At 36.9% G+C, this 25,219-nt stretch overlaps 1 protein-coding gene across 1 annotated transcript; it reads left to right on the top strand.

The window, feature by feature from the left end:
- Positions 1-1,100: 1,100 nt before the first annotated feature.
- On the top strand, positions 1,101-24,542 carry LOC105048471 (DExH-box ATP-dependent RNA helicase DExH3). The gene is made up of 19 exons (XM_010927778.4): positions 1,101-1,696; positions 6,659-6,813; positions 6,898-6,985; positions 7,277-7,516; positions 9,128-9,223; positions 12,581-12,769; positions 12,882-13,041; positions 13,178-13,308; positions 15,650-15,817; positions 15,919-16,191; positions 19,863-20,057; positions 20,476-20,679; positions 20,977-21,046; positions 21,164-21,312; positions 22,019-22,327; positions 22,902-22,961; positions 23,110-23,262; positions 23,375-23,485; positions 23,780-24,542. Exons 1-19 carry the CDS (start codon positions 1,253-1,255, stop codon positions 24,227-24,229), a joined length of 3,645 nt encoding a protein of 1,214 aa, XP_010926080.1. The 5' UTR covers positions 1,101-1,252; the 3' UTR covers positions 24,230-24,542.
- Positions 24,543-25,219: the final 677 nt, after the last annotated feature.

Genomic DNA, 25,219 nt, shown 5'->3' with positions numbered 1-25,219 from the left:
AGGAACAGAATATTTTATTATAAAGAACATTCAAGATATTATATATTATTATTTTTTTTATATTTTATTATTTAACAAATAATATTTATTATTATTATTATTATTTTATAATTTTTTATTTTTTTATTATATTAAATTTATAAAAAAATTTTTTGGATCCGTTACTGTACATATATAAGCTATAGCAAAGAAAAATGATTAGGCTCAGTTTTTTTTTTTTGGATAAAAGATTAGGCCCAATTAAACATAAAGTGAATGCACTGTTACGAAGCACCCGGTCGGAGTTTTTTATTTTCCACCTTATAATTTGTTTACAAAATCAATGAAGCTATCATGAAAAGCACATTGAAAATGTAACCGCTAAAAACCCTGTGCCTTGATCACCATCCACCGAGTGACGACGCACCCAAAACGATCCCCAAAAGTTGGAATCAATGATCTTGAACTCCCCCTATAAAGACCAACTAGTTGGCCATGCTACAACAAACCTAACCCAACGCATGGTGAGTAGGTCAAACTTGATCCGTAAACCTGATCACGCTTGCGTAAATTGTACTGCAGGAACAGAATGGGCTGCCTCTCGTCCGACGAAGATCACGCATCGAGACTCAATTGCCTGGGTTTATGTCGCATCAACCGGTGTCCATTAAGGCCGTCGTGCCAACGCCACGAGCACCGGGCCCAGCCTCACGGCAACGGAAAAAACACAGCGGTAAACTTACGCCGTCCCGAGCGCATCCCAAAACCCGCCGCGCTCCCACATTCTTGCAATCCGAACCCTATCGTAACCGTCCGATCCGCGCTAACCGGCCTCCAAACCATCCCAAAGCGGTCCGATCGACCAAGCTTCTAAATTCCCACCTCCGCAGTCATCTCCTCGGACGTGCCCCCATCCATCCCCCTTCCACTCCCTGCATCTCATCACCCACCGTTTTCCAAACATAGAACATTCTTCTTAGCCACTACATGCTCGGCACGTCGACAATTTCAGCAGGCCCCATCCTGTTCACGCCTTCGAAAGCCCTCTTTCATGTCCTAACGAGAACAGCAGAAACACTCGTAGAGCCAACAAAACCCTAACTCCCCCATTTTCCCCCACGCCCAGTTCCAAGCTCTTCCTCGTCTCCGCCCCACCGCCACCACCTCCTCCCTTAAAAGGGAAATTCTAAAAGACATATTTTTGGTGGAGATATTTTCTTTCTCTCGGCGGCTATAAAAGGAGGGTGGAGTTCATGAGATGTAGGAGGGTATCATGCCTTACGCCGCGGTGCTGCGGGGCTGCCTCCGGACCCGCCCCCGCATGACCATGTCTCTGGTCCCCTCCGCCACCGCCCTCCTTCGCTCCCCGACGGCCCCTCGAAATCCTAGCTTTAACCCCACTTCGGCACCGATGAAGAGCCATTCCGCCGGTGGCGGCGTCTATGTCCCGCCCATCCCCCGCCTCCGCTCCGTTATCGCCTCGGCCAACGGCACTCTCACCACCGCCCGATCCGTCGACTACGACTGGCGCGACACCGGCGCCGGCGGTGGACAGGGGGCCATCACCCTCAACTCTACCGCCCCAGCCCCCACCGCCGCCGACGGATTCCCGCCCTATCTCCGACAGCAGAGCTCCCACTACGCGCGGTATGCGTACGATGATTACTCTGACGACGACTCAGATCGCGACATGGAGGTTTCACCGGCTTCGAACAAGGTCGGTTCCCTGCTTTCTCGAATTCATGGGCTTCTTTTTTCTATGGTTATATATGGTGTTTACATTACTGCTCTTGGATAGAAATTTGAACTTTTGCGTTGGCATAGATATGAACTGATGACGCCTTCTTTTTTGGTTTCATTCTTTAGCACAATCAGGTGGGAAGTGTATCGGTTTAGTTTTTGCTCAGTGACCTAGTTTATGCTTGCAGAAAGTATTGGTGGTCTGTGTGTCGAATTTTACATCACCGTGAACTGTTCAAGAGTCAAGCGTGGTTTTGTGTTGTATCAACTGCTGGAATTGTGGTTTATGTTTGACCTTACTCCTACACATCGTGCTAGAATGCAAAGAACCAATAAAAGCAAGTAGAAGTGCCAAGTCCAGATATGTTAGATAGCCTGCTTTAATGGATTTCATATATGCTAGATAGCCTGCTTTAATGGATCTCATACCTTTAACCAAATTGCTTTATACCATCACACTCCTACCTGATTGAAAGTTTTTGAGGAGTTAGGGATGCAAGTAGCAGTGAAATTAGGTAAGAATAAGAGTTGAACAACCATCAGTTTAATATATCTTTTTGACTCTCAAGCCTTCATTGATATGGAGTTTGGATGTCGGTCCAGTGTTTCATCATGCTAGTCATGTACCATCGGTTATTCGAATATTCTTTGTGGATGAGATAAGTTTTAAGGTAATTTATTTGTTATTATGTTGCATATTTTGATGTAAGGGAAGTTACAATTACTAGAGGTTTTTCTTTTGATGATCTGATTATGTTATCTTGTTGCACACCTTGTTAAGGCGACAAGATGGTGGATGTTTTTGTTGGAGTTGGAATTGCAAGTCCGACATTTTGTATTAGAATTTTGATATCCTTTTTTGCGAGGAATCTTATTTGTGCATAAAAATGAGAAGCAAGCTTTGTAGACTTGAAGCTAAGAAGGGGGCTTAAGCATACATACTGCCAAAATTTGCGTCGCTTGAATTGTGTTTTTTATTATTTTCAAAATTCATTCCAAATTAATGTACAATGGATCAAATAAAATGGCTTAGAATTAGTTTTGTGAATGGTATATAAAAGACAAGGTTATGAGTTCTTGTTTGATACATTTTAAGATGAGAAAACAAATAACACGAAACAAGCCATTGATTAGGACTAGAATTCTAACTTGACAATTTCGGTCCATGTTATGTTGCAATTAGATCTTCTCTCTTCCAGATCTGAGCTACATCTTTTCCAAGCAAAAAATGACTCAAGATGAACCATATGATATTTGGGCTTTTGTTTAGGGATGCAAATCAGATGGGTTGAGTTGGGTTAGAGGTAACCCAGTCCTATCCCAAGCTACAAAATTGTCATCCCATTGTTCAACTTGATCAACTTCTAACTTGATCGCTTCTGTCCCAGCCCACCTAGCACAGTTTTTAGAATTTGGATTAAGAGTGAGACTAGGTAGAGTTGGGTGTAGTCAGGTTTATTGGGCGAGTAAGAAGCACGACTAGAGAGAAAGAGTTGTAGTGCAAAGTAGCCAATTCTAAGGTTTTGACATGAATACCAGTCATTTCCAAGTTAGATTTGTTTATTATTGAAAAACCCAAAAAAAAGATATAATTGAGTTTAAGATATAAGATTTTATCAACTAAATCTTTTAGATGTTTGAGACATAATTAAGGTCCAGATTGAGGAGAAACAGTCCAAAAGAAAACCCCTTTATGGTGCAAAGAGATGGCATTGAAGGAGGCAAGCACGTTGTTTTTTGGGGGGGGGGGGGTGGTTTGAGTAGAGGAGGTTGGCCGTGGCATCATGGATGAAGGATGCTAGATAGAAGTAAAGCCAGAAGCGGGTTGGATTAGTCAAAGGAGGAAAATGGTGAAAAATGTGGCTGGTGGGGGATTGATGAGGTTGAAGGCGGAGGGGGTGGATGGAAGGGGGCTAATAGTGGTGATGCAAGGCTTGTGGTGGATGGATAAGTTGAAGGCAAAGAGGAATGAAGGACAGTGGTAGTGTATGGAGGAGGCTGGACACTTAGGTTGCTGCCTAATATTTGGCTTTGACTAGGATCTTTCATGTTTTGACCCGATCATGACTTGATTGATCCTTGAATAAATTATGAAGTGTGTTATGTTGCTATACCTAAGTAACCAATTTGAGAATACCCGATCCTGCCTCTCCCTGCCTTCCCCCAAACACCTACACTGCTCATATTATTCCCTAAGGGGAACCAATTATGAAAATTGATCCAGTTACTCAAGTTTATATTTGTTTAGTCATGATATACACCTTTTCATGAAATGCAAAATATGAAATCTTCAGGCCTTACTTTTTGTCCATAACCATGACCCAATCTTTGTAGTTGGGCTAAATAAGCCCATTTTTGTGAAAGAGTGGGGTGCTTGGAGCTATGATGTGGGGATTGTAAGATTTTGAGTTTTCAATGCAGTATAAGTTACAACTCTATAAATTCATTATCTTTACTATCTAGTTTCTTTATCTCACTCATACCAAGAATTTTTATAGAAACTTAATGCTTGGCTTTCCCTTTTCTTCCTTAATGTGAGATAACCTTAACCAATCCCAGCTCTAGAAATATGGTTTCATTTGGATCTGAATTAACTATATCCAACTTGATTTTTCATTGGATCAATATAAATCTGTTAACCCAACCCAACTTGATCAATTTCCAGTTGGGTACATTTAGATGTTAAACCCAAATTAAAATGGATTTGATCTAGATCAAAAAATTTCTTAGACCAAGCTAACCCCCTTGCAGTCCTAATCTTGGCCAAGGAAGTGTCTTTATCCTTGCCTAAATTGATACGGATCCCAAATTTTCTAAATTTCCTGAAAATGAAGGATCTACTTGCAATACAACACTCTATGTCTTATAAATCATTGGAATTGAAAGATGAGAAATGTGGAAAGCGAGAATTTGGGATATCTTTGATAAAAGATGTGTGCCTATCAAATTTTTAGCTTAAGCCTTAAGCAACCAATTTGACTTTCTGTGGCTCTAATAAAATAGTCCTAAAAGAATCTCCAGATATGCAAGTTTGAGAAAGAAATAATTATTCCTAACACTATCTTATCTTTTTGTTACATCATTATATGCTTGCTGCATGAATTTCACCTGAGGACCGTGTTGTCAAATTCAATTTTCTTCATCATCTGGTCTCCAAGATTTGATGGTGAAGACCAGCATCGATCCATAAGCAATGCGACCATAGATCTTGATTCTTTTTCATTGTTACTTCATTAAGTATCTCTTCATGAGAATCTTTGACTATTATTCATGTTTGTTAGACCTGTTGATGATTTAGTTGCATTATCATTTTCTTCAATTAGATTGGATGGCCACCTTTTTAAGTTGCAATGCTAGTGGTAGGATAAGTTCTTCACAAAGGCACCATCCATCATCTTGTCAAGGAGGCAAAACTTAATCTTCTTCATAACTTCTGTTGTAATAGCTCCAAAAGGAAAATGTTGCTCTGATACCAAATTTCATCTGATTATGTGGAGTTAAAAGTCAGATTTTGAACAGATTTGTGAAAGGAATAGGAAAGAGAGAATAGGTTTCAATCATGTTCATGATCACAAGGGTGAAGAAAATATTATTGAGTCATCATTTTTATCGTGTCAGTGTTTATTTTGGCCATGTGGAACCAAAAGTGGTAGTTGTATCATCTGTTCTTAGATTAGTGACAGGCTAGTATCTTTCGTAGCTGCTGCATTGTGTCTATTTGATGCTTGCAGCTGGCAGAATTTTGGACATCTGACCAAATACTAATTGGTCCATTTCATACACAATATATTAAATATGTGCATTTTGAATTACTAATGCCATTTATCATAGAACTTATATTTATTCAATCATATCCTTGGTGACCTTTGGATGTGCGTGGGGTTGCACTGCCATTTTCACTCCCTCTAGTGAATTCTTTGGCTGATTGGCACCATTTAAATTGTTTGTGCTACAGAATTTGTAGGTTGACATTCCAGTATAAGGTCTTCCACATGACTATTTATGTTGGACTACTTACAGGTTGCTAACAACAACAATGGAGGATCACATAGCTCTTTGAAGATTCTTAACTAGGTATTTTTATGCAAATTGTGAACTTCTGCACCATGTAACCTGGTGATATTGCATGGCCAGTGCATTCATCATATCCACAACCAACACACCTAGAACTCCTATATATCCCATTTATAAATGAAGCATGGACAAAAAAAAATCAAAACTTAAAATTAATAGCTTAAATTTTCACATTTTGTTGGGATTTAAGGGTTCCACCAAGCATCTGCTTGATTAGGGAAGTGTAGGATTTGACAAGATTGTGATTCATGCGCATATATGGTATGTGTTGCATATGTATTTGGATGGCATGCAGTGTTAGGAGTCCACTTTGCATGTCTCCACATGCAATATTCACCATATGTTCATACAAATGTATGTGTATATATGCATGCCTTTACTTGTCCCCTATATTCTTAGACATTGATATATTTTTTATAGTTGCAGATATTTAAAAGTTATATGACAACAATATATTAAATTTATTGCTGACTTAGTTTTGTTAGCTTTATCTATCTTCAATTTGGGCAGGAGCTCTTTTAGTTGTTGGTTTATATAGTTTCGCTACTTATAATATTAGTATTAGTTTATGTTCTCATTGATGGGTAGGGAACAGAATGAGGTTAACATGAATAAATTGTTTCTAGTACTTCGGCGAGATGTTGCTTAATGATGTGGAAGTTTCTAATGATCAAGTCACTTTAGAAAAGAAAGTCCTTTTTGTGATAAAAATAAAGGCTGTTGATGTATTGACATTTTCAGGACTTGATTCTTTTCATGAATGGTGCTTGCTGGATTATAGTTTTGATTGCTTTCTGTATGTATACATATGCTTACATATTCTAGTTCTCACTTTTGCAAGTTTGTTTCATATATATCTCTTCAGGGTGCCTCCACTCTAGATAATGTTGATGAGTGGAAATGGAAACTAAGTATGCTTCTCCGCAATGGAAGCGAGCAAGAGGTGGTATCGCGGGAGAGAAAGGACAGGCGTGATTATGAGCAGCTTTCTGCACTAGCTGAAAGAATGGGTTTATATAGGTCTCTCCATCTCTCAAATTTTTTAACCTATTATTTACACTAATTTAGTGTCAGTACACTAAACTTGTTTGGTATGATTTTCAGCCGCCAATATGGAAAGGTGGTTGTTTTCAGCAAGATACCTTTGCCAAACTACCGATCAGATCTTGATGATAAAAGACCTCAGAGGGAGGTATTTTGCCAATAACTCTTCACATGCTCTGCTGTTATATCCTTTGTTGAAACATTTATTTACTTTGAGTTGGTTTAGTATTTAATGTTAGTTAAATTGTTTGGTGTAATAATTGTCTTTAGTTTTACCCATCAATTTTAGATATGCTTTTTCATAACTAAACAACATGTGAGAATTATTACATGTGTTTGTCAGATGGAGGAAAGCTACTAAGGATATGATCTAATTACTTGTTCTGGTTATGCGTGGTAAGTGCTTGTTGTACTGACATCATCATGTATTACATGGCAGGTCTCTATTCCTAATGGTTTGCAAAGAGAAGTGGATCATTTGCTTGGAGAATACCTTGCTCGGAAGCGAACAAATCGAGGGAGCTTTCCCAATATTGCCTTTTCAAGGTCAAGTAGCACTGACAGCTTCACCACTGATGAAGGTCTCTCCGAGCAACAGGACCCTCCTACAAGTGTTGTCATGGAGAAAATTCTGAGGCGAAGAAGTTTACAATTGCGTAATCAACAACAGGCTTGGCAGGTTTTGGTTATTCCTATATGACTTTTGAAGAGCATTATCAGCAGCTAGCATGTGAACACTTGGTTTCCCTACTGTTTCACTCACAGGGTCATTTGTTGGTTTCTTCAAGATATGCTATTTTTATTTTTTAGAGTTTACATGCCCTAAGCCCAGTTTATGTAGTCAGCCTTCTTCTCTATACTTGTTCTCGCCTTGTTTTGCTAAGTGTTCATTGATCTTTTAAGCTCAGCTCTGAAGTTGAGTTTTTATTCAACTTGACTGAGCTTGATAGTGGTGCAATCAGTAGTGCACTTTAAATGTGGGGTGAGCCTGGAGCCAAATGTGGAGTTTCAAACCATAGTTCAAATCTTCTTGTGTTAGTAGAATATCCAAAGTATCAACCAGTTGTACTTGTATGCAAATTAGCTAAATATTTAAAAAGGTCCTTGCAATCTAACAAAAAACTGTCTTATGAGGGTCATTTAATTATGGTCATGAATATATAATCTTTTGGTGCTTGCCCTTTGCTCTTTTAAATTTCTTTGTGCATGTGACTGTAGTTTACTTATGCATAGTAATAGTGCATTAGGCTTGGTTATGGAGGAAAAGCATGTCCAAATTGCGAAATATAATATATTATAATATGTTTGTTAAGGGACAATGATAAATGATGCAAAAACAATTGAGTCTTGCACATGCCTGTTAGTTTGCTTTATGATTTTTATCTTGCAATCCCTGGCTACCTAAACAATAAGCATCCCCAAATGTTGTTGAATTTTCAACTGCAAGCTCTTGCATTTTTTAAAAAAAATAATTTATGTATATGTGGAGATGATCCTTTGTCAATAAGCAGAGACTTGATCAGTATATATTGCATGAAGATCAGTCAGCTTTTAGCATTTTACACCTATCTCTTATAAGTATCAATCATTTCTTAGTATTAAGGAACAATGATAAATGATGCAAAAACAATTGAGTCTTGCACATGCCAGTTAGTTTGCTTCATGATTTTTATCTTGCAATGCCTGGCTACCTAAACAATAAGCATCCCCAAACGTTGTTGAAGTTTAAACTGCAATCTCTGGCATTTTGTTTAAAAAAATAAATTTATGTATTTGTGGAGATGATACTTCATCAATATGCAGAGACTGATCAGTATATCTTGCATGAAAATCAGTCAGTTTTTAGCATTTTACATCTAGCTGTTATAAGTATTGATCATTTCTTAGTTTGTTATCTTTAAATGTGGTTAAGGATCGATTATTTCTAGTTTTCTGAGATACAATCCCTTTAGCCATTTTGTATATTCATTTGATAAATTCAAAGCTGAGCAACTCTTTAATGCTTTTAGGGCAAAATATTTGGTTCTCTTGCTATATCTATAAAATGAAACTGATACCTCATTTTTTAGTTTTCTATGTTATGTGCTATCATCATTTAGAAGGAATCCATTAAAAGAAGGGGCAAAATACCTTCCATTAGGTGCCAAGATTTGATTAAATGGTGTCATGTCCTGATGTTTTTGCCAATGCTAATTTATGGAACCATCATTTGCTTATGTAGATTGTAGTTTACAATGGCTTTAGCATCCAATATCAGTACAAGTTCTGAAAATTTTGCTCACTTCTGTAGGAATCTCCAGAAGGACAAAAAATGCTTGAATTTCGGAGAAGTCTTCCTGCTTATAAAGAAAGAGAAGCACTGTTAGCAGCCATATCTCAAAATCAGGTTTCTTTTGAACTCTGTTGTTTCAATATTAACTGCGATTTTTTTTTTTTTGGTTTACTTCTTTAACTTGAGCATAACAGCTTTAGTCATAATGAACAAATGACATGTTATCACGCGATTCAGTGAATGTGAATCTTCTAACAGTTTTACGCATTTTCTTTCTTCATACACTAAATAACTATCATAGTGTGGAATGCTGATTGATTGAATTGATGGAAATCTCATAGCCTGTCTATTAGTCACAGGGTATGACCTCTGCATTATGCTGATGTATCTCTGTCACAGGGTAAATGGAGTTTACACTTAGTGCTCTTGAAATATTTGAATGGTCTCAGCTGTTTGCCATGGGCAGTTTGAACAGATCAATTTTTTCCCATAGAGATGGGTGGCCTATTTTATTGAAGATGTTTGTTTCCTTTTGTTCATCTCGGTTAATGCTTCTTCGGTTATGCCTTCTTGAGAGTCTTTGGGTGGTATTCTTTATTAGTTCAAAAGAGTATTCTATGATTTTCTTGTGCTTTGGCCTGGTAGTTGATGTACGGATACATACCTTCCTTTTGGAAATTGGCATGGGGTGCTCATCTCTGGCCTTACATTTCATAACCTAAACCATTTGTTTTCATATTAATTTTCTTTCCTCCTTTATCCTTCATGCTGCCATCCTTATCTTGTTTAACTGTACTGTCCTTATACCACACATCCATATTAGCTTTATATATATATATATATATATATATAAATATAATTTATTTTTCTTTTGTTTTATTTTCTCAATAGGATCACCTTATGCTCAAAACTCTCTTCATTATTGACCTTTCTGGTATGTAGAACAAAACAGGCCTTCCAACAATTGTACAAATTATCTCAATGTGGTATTGACTATTGAGAATCATTTAACATTCAGATTTTGTCTTGTGACTTCCTTATGTTGATTCAGGGTATGAAAGGAACTTATGTTATCAATCCTGAACAAGACTTTGGCCTTTTTTCTCCAATTCCTTAATTTTAGGGGTATACATGTTGTGGATTTTTTTTGTTTGATTTCTTGTGTTACATTTTCGCTCTTTCCTCACTAACCTATAGTGAATTTTGTATTTCTTTTATTATAAATATCATTTATCTTGGTCTTTGAGTGCCGGATTTTTGCATCTGAATTTTTTTCATGTGTTTGTTGGTTACTTGGTTGTTAAAGTGGGAGGATACCATTCAAGAAGTTCCATGCATTAAAGATAAAAAGACCTATGGGTTTACTATAAGTTGGTCAATTTTTTTAATATTTCAACCAAGGTTCTTTAAATTAGTATGTACCACCCCATAGCGAGTGTATAGTGCTGTACTAGTACTGAACCGAGATCCCGAACTGACCCCTGTATAGCTGTATCGACTCTGTATCAGCATGGTATGGGTACAGGATTTGGTACTGAGATTGTGAACCTTTTCAACTTTGAGAACTATAATTATTTGAACTCATAGACGTTTGTCTATTTCCCTGTCATAATCATTCTTTATTTGTTTCTCGCTAATCATCTAATTAAAAGGTTTAGATGCTAAGTAAGATGATGTATCGATAATAAGGATTTATGGAAGTGCTCATAAACGTCTTATATCTGTTGAAATTGGCAAATTTCTGGACTTACCACTAATTCGTGGACAAATTGATGGAGATATAAACAAAATGTTCTTTACATTTCCCTAGTGCATGAAATCAAACATCAATTAGGATTGTAAATTGTTGTTTACTTTTGAAGTTCTTCCTTTTTATTTTGCTGTTCTTGATTTTCTAGCTTGTTCCATCTTATGTTGAAGAATGATGGTGCAGCAGTGTTTTTCCTCTCACCATTGACAGCTTTAGCCATGAATGAAATTCATGCCTCTTTTGTAAACATTTTCTATCCTTTTGAGACTTTAAAGAAATTGTTCACATGAGAATATAATAATTACAAAATTGCATTTAACCTTAGAAAGGGCATGCCCAACTTATCAGTTTATGATCACATAAATCCATTGAATATCATAGATAATGGTGTTCCAGTGTGGTTGTTCGGGCATGTGAAAATTAATAAAGGGCAAGGTTTCCTTGTTCCATCTAGTTAGGTTTGATTTTAGTCCTTGGTTTGTATTCAAGACCAAATCTAGGTAGGAAGCATCTTCAAATATCATCTTATTGTATCTATCCAAGCCTAATCTACTATGTCATCCTCTTTTATATCCTTTGATCTGAATCCTTCACCTCCCTCCCATCTTGGTGATGTTCCTTAGTTGCTAGAATCTTCTATTGAATGTTTGATCCTGCTTTAGGAATTGCTCTCCAACTCTAAAGGCTGCCCGCTTTAAAAATAGAATCCATCTGAATTGAGTCTTCTAAGGTAATGTATAGCTGGAAGGTAATATTTCACCTTGTAAATTCATATTAGAGAGTAGAGACTGCATGGAATTTAGAGGGAATAAAATTAAATTTATTCAGTTTGTTGACTATTTTATCCACATATAAGGGTGCTTCTAGAGGGTGGGCCTATGGGATGGGTGGGAATGAGGTTCTATGTGTGTGCTTTTGCACCTTCCTATCTAATCTACCCCTTTGTTTGATCTCATATAATGCAGCTGAGACCATCTCTGGCCTATCAAACATACTAGAATTCTCTGCTTTATGCTCTATTGGTTCCACAACCAGGCTTCCAACTCGAACACCACAACTTCATGTTGCTATACTTTTTGTATTCTCCCATACTTCATTCCTGTTTCCATGCTCTATATTATCTAGCTAAAGCTACATTGTTAGTATTTCACTGAAACTATAATGTTATTTAATATTCACTGTTTACTTTTAAGGTGCATCTTGGCTCTATAGGAACATTTCCACTTACCCATTTTATCTCTATGAGCTTCCTTATTTATTTCCATCCTTTCATATGGACTAAAATTAAGGTAATAGAAACAATCCAGTCAACTACCTTTTCTTGATTGGTTTGGTGCATGTTTTTCCTTTTGAACTTATCTTTTGGACCCAAAGTTCGCCGTCTCGATACCAAACTCCATATTGGTACCATCCTATTATAGTGTTGGTACGCTGTTCGGCATGATACAACAGTATTGCTACAGTATTGGTATGGTACAATACTCTCCATACTGGGCGGTATGGGGTGGTACAGCAAACGCTGCTTGGACCATTATTTTGGTCAACTGGTTTTACCTGTGTATGCAAAATATTTAATTCTTCTTTTGTCTATAATTTATTTCTCCTGATTTCCTTATGATGTTGATATTGTAGGATGCTTGCTCTTAGTAAATAATCCTTCCTTTATAATAAAATTGAACATTACTGGATATTCATATATTTTTTTTGCTTTGATTCTACAGGTTGTTGTTATTTCAGGTGAAACGGGTTGTGGTAAGACCACGCAGCTTCCTCAATACATTTTAGAATCCAAGATAGATGCTGCTTGTGGAGCAACCTGTAGTATCATTTGTACTCAACCAAGACGAATCTCTGCTATATCTGTATCTGAAAGAGTTGCAGCTGAAAGAGGGGAGAAGTTGGGTGAATCTGTGAGTTCCTCAGATATTAAAGGCTCAAAATGGTTGCTTTTTCTTTCACACTTAAGTTGGAGAAGAATATATATTCATCTGTTGCATCTATTATATGGACTTGCTTCTTTAGGTTGGTTATAAGGTTCGACTAGAAGGCATGAAAGGGAGGGACACTCGCCTACTTTTCTGCACAACAGGAATTTTGCTGAGGAGATTACTGGTTGATAGAAACTTGAAAGGTGTGACCCATGTCATCGTAGATGAGATTCATGAACGTGGCATGAATGAGGGTAGGCTTTTCAATGAACAAATTTCAATTACTGAAGTCATTTTTTATGGAGACAATTTAACTAACCTGGTTCTGAAATCCAAAACTGGACATTTGAAAAATATTTGATATTAATCTATTGCTTGCCCTGTTGTCAGATTTTCTTCTGATAGTCTTGAAAGACCTTCTTCCCCGTCGTCCGGAACTTAGGTTGATCTTAATGAGTGCAACATTGAATGCTGAGCTTTTCTCTTCTTACTTTGGTGGGGCTCCAATGATACACATCCCTGTAAGTAATTAGTGTAATTTCGAGGACTGCCATTTATTTATTTATTTATATTCTTTTGATGGGGACTGCAGTTTTGTTCTTTATGCATGTGGTTTAATTATTTTATGTGATTCTGTTTCTGCTTACTGGGGTTGGCTTTTTTTTTTTTTGCCTCACTTTAGTTTTTATTTTATTACTTTGAAGCTTGCATTTTATTCTCCTGTCACAAGATCTCTTGCACAATTTTGATACTCTTGTTTTTTTTTTATTTCTCCTCCCTTCTGGCTTGTATATGATGCAATGATTTCTAATGGCTGTGCGCTCATATATTGTTTCATGTTTGAGCATGGGTATGAAATCCCCACATGAGTGTTAGGTTTTTAAAGCAATAAACATCTGTGTTCAATGATTCAGAGTTTGTGAGTTCTCTGATACCATTAATAAAGTGTGAACTTCATTGTAGTGATTATGGACCAAATTATCCACATGATGGGCTATATTTGTGGTTAAATTTAGATGGTCCAATGGTGGTGAGTAGCCTGAGTTCATGTAATATGCTTCCCTGTGACAAGTGTTGGGATTTTCGGGGGCAGGGCATTGACAATGCTTGAGGCTTGTTGACTTATTGTGCTTTATTGCTGATGTTTATAGAAAATGCTTGAATTATATGATGATGAGCCTCTTTAACTTACCCCTATCCTCTATGGTTGTATTAATGGTTAACAGAAATTGTAAAACCATCACAAGGTTGTATGAGTTCAACAAAATTCTATCCAGAAAGGTGCATACTTGTGATGTGAAAGAAGGATGTTTGCGAGCTGGTTGGTCAAGGAGGGGCATGGGATTGGTAAAAAGAACCTAATAGTCCGAGCTTCTTTTCGAATAACCTGGGGAACTGAAGAAATATGCCTGAAATCTGGGGAAAATGCTATTAGAGAAAGTGAATCTAGTGGTCAGACACTCCAAAATTTTAGGAGGCACTGATACTGTAAAATAGTAGAATTCTTTGCTGAGCATTTCTTCCTAGTTGGCTTTTTTGCTGTTTAGTGGCTAGGATCATTAATAAGTGCAAGAATTGATATGATTTATTGGTTTCTCCATTCCTTTGAGAATGAGTATTTGTTATTGTTGGTGGGAAATGGCTTGTTGAAAATAGCTTCTTCTAGTTATTGTAAAGAAAGTTAAAAACTGATGTGAACATCACCACCTTTGAGGCAGATTAAGCTCAATTTTAATAGTAATCTCCATGGAAATCCTGGCCTCTCAAGATTGTTGCATTGCATTTTCTGGGTGTGATGGAAACAGAATATTTTATGAAGGCAAAGATCTTGCTGTGAAGATGGTCTAATTTTGACTGTCATCTGGGTTAAGAATGATTTTATGGTCAAATTTGATTCGAAGAACATCACTATTTGGATGAGGAGAGGAGCTTCAATAATTTATATACAAAGATCTCGCTCTCGCATCCGGGACACAACTTAATATAATGTTGCTGTCTCACTAAGGAATTTAGTTGTTAATTTGGGCATGGAGCAAAAGGATCTTTCATAATTCTTCATTCTATTTGTAGAGGAGCTCTTCTCTGCATGTAATTTTATCTCTTTACGTAATCATCCCGCTAACTTTATACACAAAAATAAATGTTTCGTGGATTGCCTGTTATTTCTCTGATTCTTTTCCCTGCAGCCATGTGTCATCCTTGAGCTGCAACTGTTATTTCTTGGCAATCCTTGTGTTTTTCACATAGATTTCCAAGACATGACTGCTTAGAGGTGCAATTTCTGAAAGATGTGGTTAATAAATTATAGTAGAAGCATATTTGTTCCCTCTTAGGCCCTTCAGGTATTTTGAAGTTCGTAACACTGAAGGTCTTGCTTATAGATTCTTTAAAAATAATCTACTGATACTTCATGTTTTTTCGCAGAGTGGGAGGGCTGTTCTAGTTTAATTTACGTAACTGGGAGGAGGCCTTTCATGGTTCATCTTAGAATGCTGACCAGCACAATAGAGTAAACACTGAAAGAATATAGGCACATATTTGATGAGCAAATCATCCCAGAAGCCTCTAAATCTCCCTGTATGGTATTGCTAAGAAATTGCATTAAATGATTCCACTTCTCAAGCTGGAGTTTGGAGTCCTTATACCTTCAAACTTCTCGAGATCATGTGCTTGTAAAGAATTCTGCCTTTCCACAGGATATATTATTCTAGCACTCTCTTTGTTTTGCTAGTGGGAACAAAAAAAAAAGTGATGTAGCAATTGGGTGATGTCTGCAATTTTTTTTTTGTTGCATTTCATGAAAAGTGATGGTTATTCTTTTTTATGATGCTTAATTTGTGGGTTTCCTAATTCATTTTACAGGGATTCACATACCCAGTGCGAACTCATTTTCTGGAGAATGTTCTGGAAATTACTGGGCATAGATTGACTCCGTACAATCAAATTGATGACTATGGACAAGAGAAGATGTGGAAAATGCAAAAGCAAGCATTGAGGAAGAGGAAGAGCCCAATTGCTTCTGTGGTGGAAGTATGTAAATTTTGTAAACAGCAGCTTTTGTTGTAAATTTTTTCTTAAACAAAAACTTTGATGAAAGAATTTATACTCATTGTTTTCTTTGAAATATACAGGATGCACTAGAAGCTGCTGATTTTAGGGAGTATAGTCCCAGAACCCGTGACTCACTATCTTGTTGGAATCCTGACTCTATTGGCTTTAACCTCATAGAGAGTGTTTTGTGTCATATTTCTCGAAAAGAAAGGCCTGGTGCAGTTTTAGTGTTTATGACTGGGTGGGATGACATTAATTCTTTGAAAGATCAGCTTCAAGCTAATCCCCTTCTTGGAGATCCTACCAAGGTTCTGCTTCTTGCATGCCATGGTTCTATGCCAACCGCAGAGCAGGTAAAAAATGCTGCTTTTCGTAAGTGTTTGATATGTACGGTTTGTTCTTTTGAGATTATATGAGCCATTAACATGTTGCCACCATATATTATTTAGCATATTTGTTGTGCTATCTATCACAGATAGCTTCTGCTTTCTATACTAACTACAGATCTAGAGTTGATTTTATGAATGATGTATGTTGGCAATTGCATCCTCTCTACCTTTATTCTGTTGAATGGCAGGTCCATTTTATTGAATGGATGTTAATGTGTAAATTGCGAATGCAGACTTATTAATGCTGACTTCATATGGTGATATGAATCTGGATGATAAACTTGGGTGTATGCACCTCAAATTTATAGATAACCAACATATGTTTTTTTTGGTAGGTTTGCGTTAATGTTTCCTAGGCCTGTACGTGAAAAGCCTGCTTACTTTGTCATTAATTCATTTGTTCCTATCTATTCATAAATTTTAAAATTTGCTGCATCTGATGTGTGTTATGCACATTGATGAGGTAATTGGTTCAATCATTGTTCATTCAAACTAATGATGTAGTAACATAGTAATTTCAATTATTTACATTGTGATTAACTCTAATTTTGGTTAGCATAGTGGTTTGTGCAGAATTCTCAATTGCAACAATTTTGTTAAAATATAGCAAAAGCCTTAAAACATTTTTAGGAACAATTCTGAACAAATCAAATCTTAAGATGCTTAACTTGAAGCACTCTAGTCTAGTGGGTTCCATCATTGTTCCTTCTAATGATGTCTTAACATACTGATTTCAGTTATTTAATTATGGGCTCAATAATTAAATCTAAATTGTAGATAATATAATGTTTGGTGTGTAACAATTTCGTTACAAAATAGCAAAAGCTTTACAAACTTTTGTAGGAGAAGTTCTGAATAAATCAAGTTGTGAGATGCTTTGTTTGGAGCACTCTATTCTGGTGTTTAGGAACTGATACCACTAATTTTTACATTAAACTAGGAAAAGTTTTTTGAAAATCTTTAAATCAAATCACGGTGTTGGTCTTGTAATATGTTAGACTTGAATGAGCTTACAGTTTTAAAGAACAGAACTTTTGATGAATTTCTTTGATTAAAAAAAAAAATCTAAGTCTTTAGGGAGGAAACAGAAACTCAAGGTGGATTTTGCATGTCTTTCTTGATGAATGAAGCCATATGAAAAAAAAAATAAAAGAATTTGATTAGGATTTGGTTGTAGACCTGCCCCATGTGCATGTCTGATTGGATTATCTAAGTGAAAATGCATCTATTATATTTGTGTTTATATGTTAAAAAAAGTAGATATGTTTAGTGTCATATGTTTGTTTGAGGGGTGTTTTGAAACTGATTTTCATGACCACTATGCAGTCATTCAAGGAAATGGGTTTCAGTCAGAATAACAAATGACCCTATAATAACTAGTCTAAGTTTTAGTTGTTACTTTTTTTTCCTTATTTATTATGCATTTTTCCTGAAAATTCTAACAAGAATTTTAAAGTAGCTTAAACTAATCAATTGTGGATAAGTATAATATTGAAGCTTAAGAGCAACATGATTAAAACGTTGAGTAGCCAAATATCTGGAAAGTGGATTTTTAGTTGTTGAAATGGTGCAACTCTTCTCAATCATGCAGCTGAGTTGGGTTAGAGTTTGAGTTAGATTTGTTGAATATATAGTATAGATTATTTACATATATAAATTCTTTTCTGCTCTCTGGCTATATGGAATTCATATGATGGGGTTGGTTAGGTTTATGAATCATTAAGATTATAGTAATATTCCTGGATATTATATAAAAATGGTTAAATCATCAGATACATTAGCCCTGTTCCAATTTCTCTTCAAATGGTGTTCAAGTGAGGGATAGAAACGAAGGGGAGTGTGTTGTGCAAAAGGAGGGCACATTTAGTTATTCCTTTTCTTGGGAGAACTGGAGAGTGGTGGATGTGATTTTGGAGTGGAGATGCAACCTGAGCCAGAATGCTATGCAAGTAGAGTAGCTTCAATGGAAAAGCTTCCACTGTCAGTTTAAGTAATGTATATTTTGACCACTTTTATGAGATCATTTATACATGAGGGTAGAGTCCTAAGCAAGATCTTGCAGACTCTTGGAATCTTGGATTACTTGATGATCGTCATTTAATGGATTTGGTCTGTTTCAGTTCACAGTTGAGATGGAGAGGAAAGAAGTTGGGAGATATCTTTGCTTGCAGGCATGCTTACTGTTGGTTGATCTGGTTGGTGGTCAAGACTCGAGCTTCCTGAGGAAATTTTTTAGATGATTCTCCTTTGGTGTTAGTTTTCTGAGGAGCTTCACTGCTTGAATGTTCAGCAGTTGGTTCATAATAATTTGGATTTTTCTCTCTGTGCTGCTGTAGTCTCCCCAAGTATTGTGGATTCTGGTGGATTCTGGTTGCTTCCTCTACATTGATGCATTGTGGAATTCACAATGATTCCACCATTTGTGACACAAACATGTACATAATCAAGGAGAGCAAAATGAAATGTATGTCACTATTTTAATGGTTCGAGAAAACTGTCTTTCTCTAATGTGATACCTATATTTTGACTGTACTTGCACCATCAAGCTTTGACTAGACCTGTTACATTCATAAGCAATTTTATGGTGCCATTTAGAATATGCCTAACCATTACTTTGTGCATGGGCCCCTGAGATTTAGGTGAAGAGTAATTGTGATTTGTGAATTGCTGAATAACAAATTTGACTATTAAATGAAAATTTTCATGTACTTAAAATCTCTGATCCCTGTTTGTACTCTGTTCATGTGGACAACATGTGCTTCTTACTACTATGACATACAAAATGCTTTCCTGCTTGCACGTATGTTTATGGGTGTCTTGAAGGATCGCTTTCTAGTTTCATGAGTTTAAACTGTGAATAATGAGGTCTTTCTAGCCAACTGGCCTTCTAAATCAGGTTCTCTTGCCTTAAGTTTCTATGACCAGGAATGGCACCAGCGGGGAGAAAGATGATATCAGAATTGTAGATGTTTAGACATGCTCGATCTTTATGGAGCCTTACTGACTTACAGTCGTGCTCCTTAACCAACCTTATTTTGGGAAATGGCTTGTAGGATGATAATGCTAATGAAGACTACCCATAACATTAATGTATTTCATGCAGTTAACATAGTTTCTTTTTAGTAAAAGGTCAATATGTTACTTAAGAGGATGACATACCCTGTTAATTTTGGTAATAGGATTTTCATCCATATATCTCAGAGCTCATCTTGTTTTTACTATATAATGTGGGTGTTTTCTAAGGTTAGGACTCGAATAAATATGTTAGCAAAATTTCAAGCCAGATTTCTGTTATTAGTGTAATACTATTTTCTGCCAATTAGTTGTACTTGAGGGATTCTTAGCTGACACGTCTACTTTTTATTCTATAAATTCCGAACCATGTTATTTGTTCTTCTCATAGTGATCTAACTTTTGTTTTTTTATTTTTTTTTGTAGTTATAACTTTGGTAGGAGTTTTGGTTACCTTTCTATCATTATATTTTTAGTTAAGCTTCCTGGATTCAATTCAAGCTTTATTTTTCTATCGTTTATCACATATATTGTAAACTGTAGAATGCATTATTATGTCAAATCTGCTTTCATTTACATCGTTCCGCTTGTTATTCAATTTCATATATTTTGTTTCTGTGCAGAGGTTAATATTTGAAAAGCCCAATGATGGTGTGAGGAAGATAGTTCTCGCGACTAATATGGCTGAGACAAGTATCACAATTAATGATGTGGTGTTTGTTGTGGACTGTGGAAAGGCAAAAGAGACATCATATGATGCATTAAATAATACCCCTTGTTTGCTTCCAACATGGATCTCTAAAGCTTCTGCTCGCCAAGTAAGAATATTTTAGATAATATTATCCCTTTCTTTTGGCTGATTATTTGATGTCTTCTAGATACAAGAGTAACTAAGTTCATCAAAGTAAGACTAAATGACTAATTGTCTGATGCTTATCATAGATCAGATGTAGATGACATTAAGCTTTTTATATTAGCATAAACATGGAATGCTACTAGGGGAACCAGTCTTTGGCATCTGATGCAGCAACAGCTTTTGCATCATTAGTAATGTTAGTGTAGCTTGTAGAAAATAATATCTTAAGTACATGGTATTCTCTTTCACATTCATGGTTTGGGTAGCGTGAACTGGTTACCCAAGCATTTCTCTAGAATATTTTCTTCTCATGTCTCGTGCATATTGCAGTAATTTTTTTTTTAAAGTTTTGTATTAGCTTATAATGGTTCATTATGCAGAGAAGAGGAAGAGCTGGTCGTGTTCAGCCGGGGGAGTGTTACCATCTTTATCCCAGATGTGTATATGATGCATTTGCTGATTACCAATTACCAGAACTATTAAGGACACCTTTACAATCTCTTTGTTTGCAAATAAAAAGCCTACGGCTTGGAAGCATCTCTGAGTTTTTATCAAGGGCTTTACAGTCACCAGAACCATTATCGGTACGTGTAAATGGGAATTTTGTGACATCATTTATCTCTAATAACCTCAGTTTTTTCTAATTAGTTGGGTGGGCTCTCTTCTTATATCAAAAGGGGACAAGAAAAAAACTTTGGATTATTTTTCTTCTTTTCGAAGCCATCATATTGCTAGAAAAGTAACCAAACGTGTTATGTATGTGGTTTACCTCTTTGTTATGAATAGCTTCCAATATTCTTGAACCGCCATGCTATTCTTCTGCTATAAACTCAAATGGTTTTTTTTTTAATCCCCATCTTAAGTATAGATCTATCTTGCAGGTGAAAAATGCCATTGAGTATCTGAAAATTATTGGGGCATTAGATGAGAAGGAAGAGTTAACTGTTCTAGGTACCAGAGTTCTCTTCTTCCCATTATTCCCCATATTTCAATAGCTTTTCAGCAGTTGATCTTGTAACTTGTCAAAATGATGTATTAACTGCAACATGTATTCAATACACTTGGCAGGACGCCACTTGTCAATGCTGCCAGTGGAGCCAAAGCTGGGAAAGATGCTTATTTTAGGGGCCATATTCAACTGTCTTGATCCTATATTGACTGCCGTTGCTGGTCTTAGTGTCAGAGATCCATTTTTAACTCCATTTGATAAAAAAGATGTAAGTAAATCTCTCAAGTGCTTGTTATTAAAGGTCTGCTTTCCTGTAGGCTTTAGTTTTTGTCTCTCCTTGTGAACTCCTACCCTTCTCCTCCCTCTATTCAGTTCATTTTTCGAATTCTGCTTTCCTTGAGTACATACTTTATTGACTACTCTTGTTGGTATTTTTTTTAGGTTTGATCCATGAATACTCATCTATTGTGCTTATGTAGCTACCATGAACAAATAGCATTGCTGTAAAATAGTATTAGTTGCATGTCCATTCTTGATATTTGCATTTCGTAATGCTTAACCTCTTGATTTTTGGTTGCATCTTTCATAAGATAAGAATTATTATTGGTGTTAATAGTTGAAGGGTTTGATTTTCGAGTGGGTCACAAAAAATTCAGTGAACTTGAATCAGATGCCTATGGTTTTTAATAGAAAGTGCTGTTTAACTATGTGCTTGTGGAAGAAGATTCGGGCACATGCATTAAGAGTTGAAGACATGTTTTGTTTCACTTTCTTGGCAACCACTCAGAGCCCTAGTGCACTTTAAGCATGTATTCTAAAATCATTGGTGGTCATGCTGCTTATTTCACTTTCAGAAATTTAAAGTAGTTGTGTTCCTCTTTTGTCATTGTATGCTGGAGTAAATTGATAAACTGAGAAATATGATCAAAATGCTTTTAGTTTGGTCATGTAAATCACTCTCTTTCTTGATGCAGCTAGCTGAATCTGCAAAATCTCAATTTTCTTGCCGAGACTACAGTGATCATCTTGCATTAGTTCGTGCCTACGAAGGATGGAAGGATGCTGAAAGAGAGCATTCTGGATATGAATACTGCTGGAAGAATTTTCTTTCTGCGCAAACATTAAAGGCTATTGATTCTCTTAGGAAGCAATTTCTTTTTCTGCTTAAGGATACCGGTTTGGTCGATGAGAATTTCAGCACATGCAATAAGTGGAGTCGTGATGAGAACCTTGTCCGGGCGGTAGTATGTGCTGGCTTGTATCCTGGAGTCTGCTCAGTTGTGGTGAGCGTTTCCTTTACCTTTTCATACATTACTACTTTCATGTTTCCCCCCAGCTTCGAAGTTAGTGAAACTTTATTTTGTGTTGAAATTTGGCCAAATTGCTTATTCTGGCAGAACTCAAATCTATCTGTATTCTTTTGTACATTGGCAAAATTTACTATACATAATATGGAGTTGGGAGGAAAATGTTGCTAATGTACTCAAATCATCTAACAAATGTATGAGTTAATATTTTTCTATACATTGCCTTTTTTTTTTTTCTTTTCTTTTCTTTTTTTCTACTTGCAAATAACCTATGTTACCTGGACCCTTGAATTTAGCCTTAAGTAATACTTGCATCTGATACTTTAACATGGATATGGGTATGGCACTTGCACAGGGCTCTGTAAGAAGAAATTTCTAGATATTAAAAGAATCTTGATGCTTAGATGCACCTGCTCATGACACGTGGACCCAAGGCCATGTAACACGGAATAACACAGCATGCCTCAAACATGTTTTTCTTATCTGGATGATTTAACTGGTTTTTTGGGCCCCGAGTTGAATATTGATTACTTTAACCCACACTATGCAGAACAAGGAGAAATCGATATCTTTGAAGACAATGGAGGATGGTCAGGTCATGCTTTACTCAGTAAGTTTATTCTTCTCTTAAGCTCATTTTATAGCTAATTGTAGCGCTGCATCCTTTGTTCCACTTAAAGAGTGTCATCCTGTATAGCTGCCTGAGTTTCTTTAAATAATTGTATTTCTTCTGTGCTTCTTCGTTCTGTTGGTTTCAGAATTCAGTCAATGGAAGGGAGGCTAAGATTCCATATCCATGGTTAGTTTTTAACGAAAAGGTGAAGGTTAATTCAGTATTCCTACGAGACTCAACAGCAGTGCCCGATTCTGTGTTGCTGCTTTTTGGAGGGAACATCTCACGAGGGGGACTTGTGAGTTCCTTTCCATGGACCATATACTGTCAAATGATAGAGTGACTTGTACATTTTTTCCTCTTTTGCTACTGTCAGATTAATTTATTCATATCTTTTATATGCCTGGCAGGATGGACACTTGAAAATGTTAGGTGGCTACTTGGAATTTTTCATGAAACCTGATTTGGCATCAACATACTTACACCTCAAGAGAGAGCTTGAAGAGCTAATTCAGAACAAGGTAAGTGGAAGCTTATATTTTAGCCAATGTCAAGAATTAACCTGTCCGTGCTATCTAAGCACTAAAAACTGGAAAATAGATCTTTCTGGTCTGTGCTTAACTACAAAACAAGGATGATAGTCGTCAAACATTTCTCCCAAATGGTTGTTACCATGACATCACAGAACGGATTTTATTGCATTTCATATATTTAAAGTGAATGCAACCTTGTGGGCTTGTTCTCATGATTACTTGTCTGTCCTTTATGAAATATCCGCCTTCTGGGCCTCCACTAACTACTGCTTTGGGTAACAGCTTCTAAATCCTAGAATGGACATCCAGACCAGCGAAGAACTCCTATCAGCCATTCGGTTACTTGTTACAGAGGATCCATGCAGTGGCCGGTTTGTATTTGGTCGTCAGGAGCTCAAACCTAAGAAGTCAAAATCCTTGCTTCCAACAAACTCTGGAGGTGGGGGTGATAACCCGAAGAGCCAACTTCAGACGCTCCTAACTAGAGCTGGGCATGACAACCCAACTTATAAAACAAAGCAGCTGAAGAACCACCAGTTCAGATCTATGGTCGAGTTCAATGGCATGCAATTTGTTGGGCAGCCATGCGGCAGTAAGAAGCTAGCAGAGAAGGACGCGGCATCTGAGGCGCTGGAGTGGTTAAATGGTGGGGCCTCATCAGGTTCCCGTGACATTGATCACATGTCCATGCTGCTTAAAAAGAGCAAGAAGAAGCATCACAGAAGGACATAAAATTACAGCACCCAACTGTACACCTTTCATGCTGACGAGACCATAGTCTTGATTTTTTTCCCCCCCTTCCCCACTTCAGGGGGTTGGAGGTCCTTACAAATAGCTATCCAGCTGCATGATTTTGCCCGCCCGCAATTTTACAGGGCATTTTGATTTTGGGGTGGTATCTTTGGAACACCAAAGATAAGTAGGTTAGGTGCATTGGAAAACATGCTCTCAATGAAATCAGAAAAATCACAGTAGCAACATATAATTGTAACCTGTCAGGTGGCTATATTTATTGTATATTATATAACTTGGCCCTCTTATTGCATGTGCTTCTTGTTTACAGGGATTATGTTTCATCTTTCTGCATAGACCTATGGTGATGCCAGAGATGAATTCCCGTTGCTTTCAATGGCATATTCTATGGAGTCTCCAGCATCTCAGCCTCTGATGGCGGATCAAACTCAGCAAGTGTGGACCAAATAGCTTTCGTCAGATGATGAGGGCAAATTATATATGCATCATATGAAGCTAAAGTTAGATGCCATTGGTTCAACTTTTCAAAAGAAAAAATGAAGAAAGGATGAATTGATGCTATGGCTACACAAACAAATGGGGCGACTTTCTTGGGTCCTCTACTTGTATAGCCGTTCTTGGGTACCTACTAGTCAGTTATGGTGCTTGCGGAGTGAATGTTCCATACAAGGATAGCATATGTTATCACAGTTCGAGCGACATTAAAAAATTACATTTCCTCCACAAAAAGTGCAAAGCACGAACCAATAATGACGTATAGACATGAATGGATGGCTTCTTTCATTGGGATGCAGGCGAGTTAGGTATACATAGCAGCCAAAACTTCCTTTCATCCGTGAGGCTCCATGTTGGCCTAGTTGATGATTGAATCCCTTTCCGATCTCAACGGCATATGCTATGGAGTTACAAGCATCTCAGCCTCTGATGGTGGACCAGATAACTTTCCACCGCTAATGAGGACAAACCACA

This window comes from Elaeis guineensis, chromosome 7 (assembly GCF_000442705.2).
Source record: "Elaeis guineensis isolate ETL-2024a chromosome 7, EG11, whole genome shotgun sequence".
Lineage (NCBI taxonomy): Eukaryota > Viridiplantae > Streptophyta > Magnoliopsida > Arecales > Arecaceae > Elaeis > Elaeis guineensis.
This window is presented reverse-complemented; position numbering and strand designations above follow the sequence as displayed.